The sequence below is a fragment of the Panthera pardus genome, unplaced genomic scaffold (assembly GCF_024362965.1).
Source record: "Panthera pardus isolate Hobbes unplaced genomic scaffold, ASM2436296v1 HiC_scaffold_20, whole genome shotgun sequence".
Classification (NCBI taxonomy): Eukaryota; Metazoa; Chordata; class Mammalia; order Carnivora; family Felidae; genus Panthera; species Panthera pardus.
The window spans coordinates 25,824,303-25,839,059 of record NW_026526766.1 but is presented as its reverse complement, the minus strand read 5'-3'; the positions used below and the strand labels follow the sequence as shown (position 1 = coordinate 25,839,059).

The following is a 14,757-nucleotide window of genomic DNA, read 5'->3' as shown; positions in this document are numbered from 1 at the left end:
CTCATTGCTGCCTTGACTCTGCTCTCCTGGGTGGGAGATACTCCTGACCTGGGCAACTTCTAGACCTTGGAATGTGCCACAAGTCAAGTTCCTGAGGGAAAGACTCTGGGATAGAAGTTAGCAGCCAAGACATTCATTGGGGCATGCTCTTGGGATTAGCACCTGCTGGGAGGGATTGGGCACCGGGGGAGTGGAGCTGTGTCTCACCACTCCCCCACAAGGCCTATGGGATGACCCTTCAGAGCTGTCCTGAGTTTCAGCCAAAGGTGCTGGGCCTTTGTAGCTTTGTATCAGTCAGCCATCAGATGGAGGCCACTGGGAAGGGAGTGTGATCTTGAGTGGCCTTTCTGAGCCCCCGCAGGCTGCTGGTAGCTGAGGACTGACTGAGGCTTCCTAGCAAGTGAGGGAGCAAATCCTTCATTCCCAAAGGGGGTCAGGAGGCTCGTCATCGAGTCTGCCACACGATGACTTTGCAATATGTAATTTTTGCCCAGGGCTGCTCTCCCAAGCAGGGAAAGCACAGGAGGGCACCGATGAATATGCAGGGTCTGCTTCATATCAGCGACAAGAGAACATTAAGATGACAGAGGCAACAGCAAGATCACAAAGTCTTTTCTGCTACAATCCGTATAGAATCTAGTGTTTTCACGAACTGCCTTTAGCAGGATTTGAAGCTTTCTTCCCATTGCTGACCTGACCCAAGGAGACAGAAATTATACCTACAGTTTTCATTAGGCTACAGGCAATTACGTCTTATGCCAAAGCCTGGAGGTACCGACTGAAAAAAGGGTCTGGTGGTGGGGTTCCCCCATTCTCACATTAGAATGTGGTTTTCCAAAAAGCATCCCTTAAGAGCACCTGCTTTGAAAAGTGAGCTGATTTGGGCCAGCAAGTAGTCAGAGAAGCCATAAAATTTTGGTAGGGCTGTTGCCATGGAAACCGCACATTTCTTCATTTAATAACAAAATGAACAGAGGCTGAAAGCCTGCGTTTTGGGGCTCTGCTTCCTCGAAGCTCCAGAAACTGGGCTTGTCCCCATCCAAACTAAGCTCCTCTTGCTTGTCCCCATCCAAACTAAGCCTCCTCATGGGAGGCATGAAGTGCTTATCTTCACGACCTGTTTAGGTTCGTTTTGTCTGTGGGCCTGCTTTTTAGGTGTTTTTTTAATCCAACCAGTGTTTTGGTCTGCCTAACTTCTAGGTAGAAAAATAAATCACAGTTAGGGCAAGAAGATGGACACAGAGGACGTGGACGTTGCCATTGCCTGGGAGCAAAATACACACATCGGAACGTCTCCTGCACTTGGACTTGCATTATGGTTTTGGGTACGTGTCTGTCTCCACTGCTTCTGCTGACAACAGAATCCAACATTGGGCAAATAAAAGAACCCTGGACCCACGAGATCTGTGCAAGCTAGAGATGAGAGAGCACTGGAAAGGGCTGAAAAGTGGACGTTCATGTGGAAAGGTGGCGAGTGAGCCCGAGTACATGTAGAGAAAGCAGGGACGAGAATGTAAGGATGAGGAGGAGACTTCCCAATGCCTTCTCTCCTGGAGGGCTGGCCCCAAGCGGTTGTGTTCTCCTTCCGGTCAAAAGACAGATCCTCACAGGGCACCTGGGTGGTTCAGCCCGTTGGGCATCCAACTCTTGATTTTGGCTCAGGCCATGATCTCATGGTTTGTGGGGTCAGGCCTCACATCTGGCTCTGCACTGGCAGTGCAGAGCCTGCTTGGGATTCTCTCTATCGCTCTCTGCCCCTCCCCTGCTTGCTCCCACTCACTCTCGCTCTCTCTCAAAATAAAGAAACAACAACAACAGAAAACCCCCACAAATGACAGATCCCCACAATAGTGGGACTCAAAAAGAAGGCATTCTAGCTTAGAATTAAAAAAAATCTGGGTTCAAATTCTGACTGCTCTGGATCTCTCTGAGCTCTGGTTTTATCCTTTGTGGAGTGAGGGGAACAATGTCATCTATTTCTCACAGTCACTGGGAGGACTGAGTGAGGTAGTGTAAGCTAAGAAGCCTCCGAGGGTCCCCGGTAGACAGTGATATTTGAAATCAAAACCACAACTAGGCCTGCATCTGATTTGCTCACATGAGGATGCAGGGAGGCCCAAAGATGCATGGATAAGGTACAGAGATGGCCCAATATGAGAATAGCGGTACCCCGGGCTGCCACCATTTCCCTCCAAAAGCCCTTTGAAGCTTGCGATGTCTTCTCAGAGATAAAGTCTCCTTACTCAGAGGCTGCCCTGTGTGATTGAGATTATTTCTAGGGCCTCAGCCCATCGTTAACAGTGAACTAGAGAAGACTACTGACCCCTTTAGGGCATTATCACAAGGCATGAAAAGATTCTTCATGTAATCTCTCTTCATAAGTTTTAGCTATGTACTGTTGATTCCAGAATGCTAGATTGTGTGTGTGTGTGTGTGTGTGTGTGTGTTTAAGAGAGAGAGAGAGAGAGACAGGGAGGGAGAGACAGGGAGAGAGTTAGGCAGTGGGGTAGAGGGTGGGATGGGAGAGAAAACAGAATTTTTGTTGGGGGGGGGGCCCAGACTAAAAGAGCTAATGAGCATCTCACATCTCCATTTCCCCAAGGTAATACACTATGGGAAGAGACTGTGCTCTTAGTGTAATGTCAGAAGCTGTGCTTCAGTAAAATTTTTGGATTTGAGAAAGATTTCACTATTCATGGGGTGAGTGCATCCTACAAACCTAGCTGCATCCTATGTGCCCATCCATTTTTGCATGTTGGGTCCCTTTTCTAAATTATGATTCAATCCTATTTTAAGAGATTCAGAAAATATGGCAGTAACAAGTTGGGCAAAATCATCTTCTGAATTTGGCACTCAGAGGGCAGAATTTTTCTCAGGGTGGAACCATAGCCAGACAGCAATCAGAAGCTGGAAAAATCCTGCTATCAACCCTATTTATAAAAATCATCTCTGTTTTAGTACCACGGCTGATTGTCATTTTACTCAATTAAAGGAGGCTTGGCTGGTTCCCCGAGTCCTTGGCAATGGACATGAGGTGGCAGCTTCCCTCACTGACAATTCCCTCCACTTAAGTTTCATTTTGACAGGCATATTTGCCCCATCAGTAAGCATTGCTATTTTCTTACTCCTGGTGTCTGCTTTGTAGCTTCATTCCTTCTTATTCCTGGTGAATTTCCTGACACTTCAAAAGCTACCATCCTTTCTGAAGACATTCTCAAGGGACAGGTCTCATCCAGAGCTACAGAGAGTTACTGCCTTGAGCACACACTGATTCAGAGTTGGAAGAACTGAGCAGCATGCAATAAACTTCAGCACAGAACTGAGAAACTAGCGAAGGCAAAATGGAGGTAAGGGGGAAAAAAACAAAAGGAAAATTAGCATTCATCACAAATGCTTCCATGAAATATTAACGCTAACTAACTGGAAGCTCGGAGGAGAGGAGAGAAAGCTTATTTGAAATCATTGGTGTGATTGGATGTGGTAGGATGTGACAAACGATCATTGCATTTCAAAGTACAGGTGGCTTAGGAAACACAAGCTTGTGTCCTGTTTTCAACACTAATCTCATATTCTTCTCCTATAATATGTAACATCATAGAAACAAAGTTAAGGTGAAGTATAAAAACAAAGAGATTATTATGGTAGGACTTCATTATGCCCAATGCCTATTACCATGCTTAAAATATGGAGGGCAGGGAGTTAACTCCCATATGAAACAACTAAGATGCATGAGAATGTCTGTCAACATGCCTAAGTTCTTCCGGGTCAGGATAATTGATTGCATCGAGCTCTGCTGATAATGGAGACTGTTGACCTTTCCGATACCTCTTAGACCTGTACTATTCAATATGGCAGCCAACAACTACATGTGGCTGGTGGTCTTTTGAACTCTGGCTGATCCAAATTGAGATGTGCTGTAAGTATAAAATACACACCAGGTTTTGAAAACTGGCAGTGTATAAAATATCTCATTAATATTTTTATATTAATAGTATGTTAAAATGATATCTTAGATATGTTGAGTTAAATAAAACATATGAATACAGTTACTTTCATCTGTTTCATTTTACTTTTTAATGTGCATACTAGGAAATTTAAAAATGCAAATGTGACTTGGATTTGTGGCTCACATTATACTTCTGTTCGATAGCACTGTTCCATAAAAGCCATCTCAAAAGACTATCAACGGGTCAACCTGCCTCTTGCAACTGTTGGAAAACAACAGTAAACTGAAATAGAATTAAGGCAGACACCCTTCTTATAAGGTTCTTACAGGCAACAATTAGCCAAGGATTTAGAGTAAGCTGTAGTCACGATACTGCGTGATTCTTCTAACTGACAGGGTCTTCTCTAAAGAAAGGCAGAGGAAATTTTCATCAAATTCTTACAAAAGTGAATTTTGGAAGACTATGTTTTAATAAATTCAGAGATAGGAAGAGCTTTATAGAAATAAGATCTTAAAAATTAAGGAGAGTGCAGTGTGCCTGGGTGGCTTTGTCAGTTAAGTGTCCAACTCTTGGTTTTGGCTCAGGTCACGATCTCCCAGTTTGTGAGCTCAAGCCCCATGTTGGGCCCTGTCCTGACAGTGTGTGGAGCCTGCTTGAAATTCTCTCTCTCCCTCTCTCTCTTTGTCCCTTCTCCACTCATGCTCTCTTTCTTTCTAAATAAATAAATACATAAATAAGTAAATAAGTAAACTGAAAAAAAAAAAAAAAACTAAGCAGAGTCCAATAGGTGGCTTGCCTACATTAAGGCAATGAAAACTAATTAAATGATTATATGAAAATGAAATTGATCACACTCAGTGCTTACTATGTACTAGAAACCAACACCTGTGTATATCAACTCAATCATATGTAACTGGCCTTTGCAAGGACTTTAATTATGTACCAAGTGACAGCTTCAAATACAAGATTCATAGCCAGGGTGTTGATTGCTGCTATCTTTATTTTCACAGCCATGCTGACTCTTATGGTTCAGAATCTAACAAGTTGACCATCCAATGGGAAACACAAGGCCAAGTCCTAATTCACACACTTTAAAATGTTTACAATCATTTGGGTACTGAAATTGATGGTTTATGCGTGCATATCACATCAAGTTGCATATTACAAATGCTAAGTCTTTGGAAGACATCAAACTAATTCATAGCAACAGTCATATTAGAAAAATATTGACTCAAAGGAATGAATCAGAAGTTGTCCTCCAGCATGGGCAGCTGCAATATATTTACCAGCTTTAAATACAATTAAAAATTGGAGCCAATTGCACTAAACTTGCTGATGGATCATGGAAGACCAAGACTCAATTGACAGTTGGCTTATCATGTTAAAGTCAATTAAAAAGCGGGGCAGTCAATTAAAAAGTGAGGCACAGATTCCAGAGATACAGAAGTGTGAAATGAAGCCTCCAGCTATGTTGAATACCAGATGAGTCCTCATTCCAGTGAAATGCACTGTTTTGGGCTTAGCATGTCTGAGAAGATGGGGATAAATTGTAGACAAGCCAGAAAATAGGGTTAACAAGACAACTTAACAAGACAAAAAACAGATCTCTTGTCAAAGGTTAAAAGTTGAAGTTACTGGAAAGGGGACACTGGTGGAGCAACTTAATCACCAGGGCCCTGACTCAATACAAGAGGGACCCTCACCAGGCAAATGTTGCTCTCAATCCTATGCTGTATGGGAGTGCACACATTTCTCACACAGCCCTCACCACCCCCCTACCCCCCCCCGACACACATCACAGATACACACGTGCACACACCCACCCACATGTGCCAGGAAAGAATGGCCTTACACTAAAGTACAGTAGAAATCTATTAAACAATGTCTGGACCATAAAGACGATGGAGCCTTTTAATAAGCCACCATTAAAAGTTCTACAACTTCTATTACTAGAGACTTGTCAAGATGGAATTGATAGCACTTTCTGCAACATTCTGTCCTGTTAAGGCATACAAACTCTTTTTATAGGGCAGCGCTGACAGATGTTCTCTTAAATATACTAATCTTGTCATCTTCCATTTCCATGATGTGGGAACAAGGATTCCGTGTGCAGTGGGGAGAAAGTGCAGGAAGAGGGAGGAATGGGAGGCAAACCTCATGATTTATCGCATGTGAGGACTGATATGGTGACTGCCACAAAAACAAAACAACGCAAAGCAAAACAAAACAAAAAAACAAAACTAAAATGAAAGAAAGCAAGAAAATAGCCACATGCCTTAGAGATAAACGTGCCTGGGTAGAGCGCTTGAACTGATGAACTCTCGATGTCCTTTCTTGTCTATGAATTGTTTCACTCTTCTAGAATGGGAGGGAATGAGCTTTCCTTTTTGAGCCCTTATTCTGCCCTATACATATTCTGAGATAATTGGCTCTAGTTGCTTCTTCCCCACAGATGGCCTCATCTGTGCCATGTGACCACCTTGGATAGTTGGTCCACAGGTAGGTGGCCTGGCATGAAGACAGAACAGAGCAACTGAACACATAGTATTTTCCTTCTTGAGCAATCTGCATTGGGTGGGGGTGGGGGGGGGAGCACAGAGACTACGTGAGCAGCAGTTGGCCCTGAAGCAGAAGTCAAATGTTAGGAAGCAGCAGAGGCAAGAGATAGCTATACTCCATCAGCAGGGAAGCCTGGAGGACAGTCCCTGGCATCTCCTGCTGAGAGGATAAAGAGGGCACAGTCACAAGGGCCACCTCAGATCCAGAGTGAGGTTTTAGATCCCAACTGTTCTAGCAGTGAGGCGTAGCTGTCCTGTAGTTCCTATTTGAGTTGGTCATATTCCTTTTTTTTTTTTTCCTTCTCAGACTTTTACCCCTTTCTTCAGGGATAGAATCTCTCATATTCTTTCAGGGAAGCATGGTTCCCCACGTACAGTCCATGTGTGTTGTGCAGAGTTGACCCACCATCCATTTGCAAGAATATGTACGTGACCCAGTCCTGGATATTCAGACTATTATCCAGAGAGTCAGAGGACTTGGTGACCCAACTCAAGACAACTAGCCAGTAGGAAGTTGGCCCTTGGACTTTTGTGTAATTGTTGGGGAAGAGGAGCTCTCTTTTGGGTTGCTGGATGGCAGGATCCAAGCCCAGAGCTGTTGCTTAGATAGCTCACCACAGTGTGGGGAGAACTTGCCTGGTCAATACAGAGGAAATACAGTCAATACAGAGGAAAGCAGACGGTCAATACAGAGGAAAGCAGACCCGAGAGACAGAGACAGGGAGAACTGATTTCCTGGATCCACCAGTCCCTGAAGCAAGGATACCAGTAGCTTGAACAAATAAATTTCCTTTTCTTCTTAAACCAGCTTGAGTTAGGTTTCCAATGAGCAGTCTACTGCTCTTCTCCTCAAAGCCGATTGTGATGTTTTGTTAACATTCATTCCAGAATCCAGTTTTCTTTATTTCTGCCTATTTCCTTGAATTACGTTTCTACTGGGAAAACAAGAAAAGTATCTGTCGACCTTACACACAAATGAGCACAACTAGCACATACCTTTGTGTTACTTGATAAGTGGCACTGTGTTGAATTTCTTCAACTTGGTCTACCAGGGCATGTGCAAAATTCAGTCAATAAGAGTGTGGTACATGGTAAGCATCATACTGACGGGGAGGCCTGAGTTTTAGTCCTACGTCTGACGTTAAGTGACCTTGGTCAAGCTATGTGATGTTGGATGAGTCATTCATCTTCTCTGGGTTCCTGTTTCTTCCCTCACAAAAGGTGGGAGTTAAGCTAAAGAACATCAGCTAATAGTTCTATATATCTGCATAGTGGTTCAATCATTTCTAAAATGACTTCTCATTAGATTACACTATCCTCTATATATCATCTTTACAGTGCCTCTCAGCTATAAAGTTCTATGATTATCAGTAGCTCATCAGATCATTTCCTTACCTAGAAACGTCAACTGCAGACTCTTCACTTTTTCAAAGGCTATTTTTTCTATAGTTTATCTGTCCACCCGTCTATCCTTTTGTTCACTCAACAAGCACTGATTCCATGTTACTAGATATTAGACAATGTGCTAAAAAGCATGATTCTCGCCCTCAAAAATACCGCTCTAACGGAGGAGACCCACAATCTTGCCATTGATTAACTAAGCCCGCGGATACATATAGAATGCACAACCTTGACAAATGCTGTGAAGGACAAGGGCAGATGCCTTACTAGCATGTAATAGGGAGGTCTGACTTAGCTGGGGGAGCAGGCAAGGGAATGTATCTCCAAAGAGGAGCAACCTGAGCGGAGAGCTGATGGATTAATGGGAGCTGTGTGCATCGAGGGGGCGAGGTAGGGCTCTCCAGACACAGGAATGGAAAAACATGCTGGATGTGACTTTGGGGCTGCCGAACGGTAGTGTGCCAGAGGGCTTATCAGTCAACTCTTCCAAAACCCTTGGTGAAGAAAATCATCCTTATTTCCTCTGTTAACAAGAAGATATTCAGAAACATGAAATGCAAAAATCCCAAAGGAAGTGCCTGCTGAAGTCAGATTTCGTCCTTTCTAGTCTCAAATGTTCCTGTGCTGGTGCCTCTCACTCACTTTAACTTACCCCTCAAGGAAGTCACTCCACTTCCCTAGGTCTTGGCTTTCTCATCTATAAAACATGAGGCTTGGGTTCTGTAGGATTTCTAAAGTCTCTCTCGTGTGCAGCATTTTATGTTTCTGGAAATACACCTGAGTTAGTGGAGAGGGGGAGGAGAGGCCATGAATCCTACAAAGCGCACTTGTGGCTATGTTTAAAAAACAAAAATCCGCATGCATTCATAGTACAAGAAAATGTTGTAGGCATTGTAGCTATTGAAATGCAGGTTGGAGAGAGCCAAAAATAGCTAACGCACCCACAGCTAATGCAGGGAAACTGCCATGAAGCGTTTCCTTGGCAATTGAGTTACTTAAAGGTAAAGTAACTCATTCTGATCAAAGACTGGTTTCTCTGCTTCTCATTCTCTTTATGGGCTCTTCAATTGTAATACAGTGTAAAGAGGAAAAAAAAAATAATTGTCAAATCTATTTCACTAAAAAACAAAGGTCATCCAAAAATATCAAGAAAAGGTCAATCTGGTTGGCTCCAAACAAGCAGATACTCTAAAGGGAGAGGCACGCTCAGCCCTCCTGCACCCTCGAATGCCCTACACATGCCTTAGGATCACTTCCGTCTCAAATCGGTTCCGTGGATCCCTCCAGTTCTGAAATCACTTGGGGCAGGCGACGCCAGAATTTACAGGAAACTGACATCTGTCAGTCTGAATGCAAAGTCTTGGATTTCAAACCAGTCAGCTCCTTCTAGAGAAAGAAAAAGGACAATAGCTGCAATTTCTTAGCATACATAATCAATGCTGCCGGGGTTGCTAGGCAACGGGCAGAAAGCCTGTCAAACATCCCTGGGTGCCTCCAATGGGAGAGAAGCAGCTCCCTCAGCCACTCCTCAGAGATGACAGTCTGTGCAGGCCCCGGAAGCTGCATTCAGCTTGTCTCATTCCTTAAAAATTCGCTTTCCTGTGGTTAGGGCCGGAACCATAGACGTTTTCCTCCCAGGCTCCTGGGATAGTCTTTGAACACACTTTCAATTGGCCAGCTCGCAGCCCTAAAATTGAGCAGGTTGGGCTGGAGACAGCAGCTTTGTAAAAGGCCCATGTGCTATTCTGATCCATTCATCCGGAGCCTGTAGAAGATACGACTCCTTCCTTGTGAGGTTGCAGCCTGCGGATCCCGGAAAATTAACCTGGGCATCCTCTCTGAAGCTTGAAGTCATTCCAGCGAACATAAACAAAGCCTTTGATTTCAACAAAGCTGCACATGCAAGATCACTGAGATGAGACTTCTTAGGTGTGCGACCTTGAAGTTGGAACTGCATTTTTGAGCTGCAGGCATTTTGTCCTCTCTGCTTGAAACAACAGTTGCATTTGAATTTCAACAAGAAGGACCTGGCAGAGGAGGAGTCAGGATTTGATAAAAGGGAAAAATCCAAGTTTTTGTTCCTTGGCTTGTCTCTTGTTTGTTTGTTTGCTTGTTTTTAGCGGTGTTAATTAACAAGCACTCTTCATAGGTCATTCATTTGCGAACTTATTTGGCAAAGCCAGGGTGTCTATGAGGACTAGGTCCTGGGTCTAGGTCAGAGGTGGGATTAGGGCTGTGACTGTGATTCAAACCGGAGAAGCCTCACTGACAGTAGCCAAGGGGGATGTGACCACGTGGAAGCATGCCCCACTGGCTCCACACGGCTGATGCCGGCTGATCTTTCATCATTACCAGCCCAAGCCCTGAAACCTTATTTTGGCATGTGTTGGGAAGGAAATGTAACCCAAGAGCTGAGGGTGCCCTGGATTTAGCCATCCAACACCCTCTCTTCAAGCGCATTCAAAGAAATACAGCGAAGTAGGCAGAGAATAAGAAATGATACCAAAAAGAAAAGCTATACCCACTGAGAAATTTCTCTCTATCTGGCCGAGGTCCCTCAGCTACTCCTACATGATCATCTAGGATTCTCTAATCTCCCAGAATGTTTGTACATTCAAAGAGTCTCACCTTGTGACCTCAAGAATCTGAATTCAGAATCTGATGGGCTGACTTAGTTCCCTGGGCGGTCTCCAAATATCAGTGGGAGGAAACATGAGCCCAGAACACAAATCCATGGTCTTCAGTGTCCTTGTGTATAACTCACGACTAGATTAGGATCAGCTCTTCCCTAAGCTTTTTCCAGCTCTCCTGTTTTATCAGTCTACGAATCTACAAAAATAGAGGCACCTCTTGGTCCCATTTATCCTAAGGGGGAAAAAAGAGCGGCAGAAGAGAGCAGAGCCTGCAGATATAACCCTGCCAAATGTTCTGAACATTCTGTGCTTTAAAAAATAACAAACTTTTGGGGTAAAGGAAAGAAAAGAGGAAGCAATCGCAACAGCAGGAATTAAACCCCTGCCCCCCCACCCCCGCCCCCAGAATCAGAGCAGGATTCTTATTTTACACCTTCTACCCTACTTGACCTCACATCTTTCTAGCATCGCCTTCCTGTTTCCTCTCCTCTGGCTCCCTTTCCCCCCTTCCATTTGCTTAACTTAGTATGATGTTTATTGACACTACATTTACCCTCCCTAGAAAATTCTGTTCTTTATTCGCTTTATTTTTATTTTATTATTATGTGTATTTATTTTGAGAGAGAGAGAGAGACAGAGTGCGAGCGGGTGGGAGGGGGCAGAGAGAGAGGGAGACACAGAATCTGAAGCAGGCTCCAGGCACAGAGCTGTCAGCACAGAGCCCCATGCGGGGCTCGAACCCACAAGCCGTGAGATCATGACCTGAGACAAGTTCCGATGCTCAACCAAATGGGCCACCATGTCCTTTATTCACTTTAAAATGCAGCTTTTAAATGTGAGCGTCTAAGAGCATCCACTCATGTTGGTTACTTTGGAAGATAAAGAAAGCAAATGCACTGTTTTTTCCTTTGGATGAGTTTTAACAGAAACTGTGTTTAATCTGCAGGATGAGAAAGTTCAAGAAGAATTTTACCTCTCTCCTCAGTGACCTATTCTGTATATACCAGAGTATTTTAATGCTAAGTACAACAGTAATGGAATATACATCTGATTTTTTTTAAACATGAAAGGTTGTCCTGATTATAACCAGTAAACAAACGCCACTCATGTAAACATTCTGTGTTTGGCAGAAACAAACAAAACCCAGTCATCTTCTGTTAAGCCAAGAAGTTGCATTTTATTATGCGAGCCAAGTCTACATTCCTTTGCCACCTAATTCATTTAATAAATATATGCCTCTTTTAAGTGGTTTGCATGTATTATTCAATACCGTGGTGAGTTGTTTTTTAAAATGTTGACAATGCATATGTAAGAGATACGCTCAAGTCTTTTGTGCTATTTTTGTTAATTCTTGTGTTTTAGAGAACTCAGTGGAACTTTTGTTCCCCTCCAGTAATATTTATCTTATTGAAGGCCAGGTCTCCTTTTTGAGTTTTGGGGGAAATGGCTAGAAGTAAGGACTTTCAGACTCTTTTATTTCAGTAAGACCTTGCATCTCCTAGGGTAGTGGAATTTACAAGAGACTCCATCCACCCCAGGATAGAGTCTTGCCCGCACTGTTTACAGTCCTGGGGCTCTGGGAACATTTGGGAGGGACAGGGTAAGGTATAACAGAAGACGTCAGCAGAGCAGAGGCTGAGAGGGCAAAGTGAACTCTGGTCTCCCTTCTAGAACCTTCACCAGAGACAAGCTCCAGCTGAGCTTGGCATCAGCATCAAGCAATCTGAGGAGACAGATTGAGTCTCCAAGACTTAGCTGGTTGAATTCTGTTTGACCCTACCGACCTCCACCCAGAATTGAGTTAGCATTGACTTGTCAGAGTAGCCCAAAGCTATTCACAGCCTGGAGATGGACAGGTTGCCCCTGAGAAGAAGCTCAGACAGCTAGATGAGCCCCAAACACCCTTCCCGCTGTCCATTTAGGTACAGGAAATTCGAACACATCCACCATAGCAGACATAATCGGTTCCTGAATTGGCCAAATACAAAATGACACAATGCGCTTCCACACATTAGTGCAACAACAGATAATGAGACATTCTGGAGTGTTCTCTTACCTTCACTGCCACCAAGATCTTGTCCTGCTCAGGACAGAGGTTATAGCATTCAGCTAGGAAAACTTTTCCAAAGGCTCCTTCGCCTAGCTCCCTTTTCAGAACAATGTTATGTCGCTTGATGTGTTGAACAACTGGAAAACAAAGACAGAATGGAAATTGGAATCGAGGCACGTGGAGGTAAAGGCTGAGGGTGGGAGTCAGGGGCCTGCCTCCTGAGCGTGCAGGCCTGAGACTCTGCCCCTCTGCACTGGCAAACCAGAGGAGAAGCTCAGTATCCATCCTCACAGTCCACCCAAATGGCTGCAGGGATGTTGCACTGGCTTGCTTTCCAGGACTCAATGGTCATTTTTGATAGAAATCAAGTAGCGACCTCCTCGTTGGCTGCGGAATGTCATTAACGAGCTTCCCAGATTAGGAAAGGGGGGAGATGAGAAGGGATTGGACATTAATAGCAGGCCTCTCATAAGCCAGACACCTTGCATATACTTTTTAGTCATGTGTCTAGTGGGGAAAGGCAGAGAAAGAGCTAGGACTCCCTAATTCTTTGTTAAGACGCCTCAGACTCCTGAGGGAAAGAGGCTCAAAGGACACAAGGGGAAAAGGCAAGGTCTGGGCATTTCTAATTAAAGATTTGTCCCCGTCCCAGCTTTAGCCTCGTGCTGAGGTGGGCTAGACCATGGTTGAGACTCATTTCTCCTTCCAGAAATGTCTAGGCTGTGCTATGGCTGGCTTCCCCAGCCCATTCTAAGATCATGTCCCCAGTCTTGGTTATCCAATGCCAAGAAGAGATAAGAATAGATGCACGGTGGGAAGAGAGAATATTTCCCCCTCTAGTCTAGAGTGGAGCTGGCCCACATCAATTCGTCCATACACTTTCCCAAGAAACAAGGCAGGAGGCAGCCAAGGCTTTCTGGAAGCCCATCAGCTGCAAGGAGGGGAGCAGAGCAAAGCATTTCTCAGAAGAACAGAGCCAGTGGGAAGCCCCAAAGGAGACTCTGTGGAGGACAGAGCCGTAGTGGGAGTATGTGCCTCTTCACCCTGTCCATCAAATGTTGAACTTCTCAGCTCAAGGGTTCCACCAGCCCATTGGCCACCATTCTTTTCTGGAAGGCTCGTCCCTGAATGGCAGTATTAAAAAGAGATCGGGACGCCCTCTGGAGCTTGGAATGTCCAGCCAACAGTATTCTCTCATTTTTCTCGCACAGCCCTGGGAAGCAACCTTCTCTGCATTTTGTACACAGGGAAACTGAGCCTGCAGAAATTTCAGTGATTCACAGCATGGGAACAGAGAAGTAGAAGTTTGAATTCAGGTCTGAATCCAGAGTAAATGTTTTGTTTTTTTTTTTTTTTCTTCCATACCACAGTTTCTTTTCCATTATAAATTGTGCTACACATGGCAAGAAAAATAGAATATATAAACAATAGAATAAAAAGTAAACATAATCTCCCAGCTTCCTTTCTGTTTAGTTCACCCTTCAAAGGTGAGTTCAAATTCTCACTTCCTGAGAGTTTCCAAGACCACTTTGACCACCGACGACCTCCTTCTCTGAATTCATATTATATCATGACTTGTGCTTAGTTGAATTCTGGCTTATGTCTTCCATTCATTTCATAACTGGAAACTTCCTGAGTTTAAAAGCAACCCTATCTATCTCCTATAGTCTTGTGCAATGTCTCAGGTGCTGAGCACACAGAAGATTTATTACTGTGGTTTAATTTGATGAACTTTCTTTAAAAGTCTTTTTTGGGGGGGGCGGGCACCTGGGTGGCTCAGTCGGTTGAGCGTCCGACTTTGGCTCAGGTCATGATCTCACGGTTTGTGGGTTCGAGCCTCACGTCAGGCTCTGTGCTGACAGCTCAGGGCCTGGAGCCTTCTTTGGATTCTGTGTGTCCTTCTCTCTCTGCTCCTTCCCTGCTCACACTCTGTCTCTCACTCAAAAATAAATGAAGATTAAAAAAAATTTTTTTTGTCTTTTTTTTTAACTTGAATGTGAACTGCATTGTGAAAACACAAGAAAATATAAATCAAAATTCTGTAGTTGAAATAATAGTATTAAAATGAATGCCCATAAGCCCACCATCCCATTTAAGAAACAGACTATCACTAGTATGTTGAAAGCACCGCTCTACCACTGGGACTTTCTTGGTTGTATCCACTTCCC

General features: G+C 44.0%; 1 protein-coding gene across 2 annotated transcripts in view; it reads right to left on the bottom strand.

Moving 5' to 3' along the window:
• Nucleotides 1–14,757, bottom strand: part of NTRK2 (neurotrophic receptor tyrosine kinase 2) — a 335,800-nt gene that overhangs the window by 75,475 nt on the left and 245,568 nt on the right. For both annotated transcript variants that reach the window (XM_053907837.1, XM_019423519.2), the window contains one exon: nt 12,596–12,726. In XM_053907837.1, the coding sequence (XP_053763812.1) occupies nt 12,596–12,726 (131 nt within the window). The remainder of the gene's footprint in view (nt 1–12,595; nt 12,727–14,757) is intronic.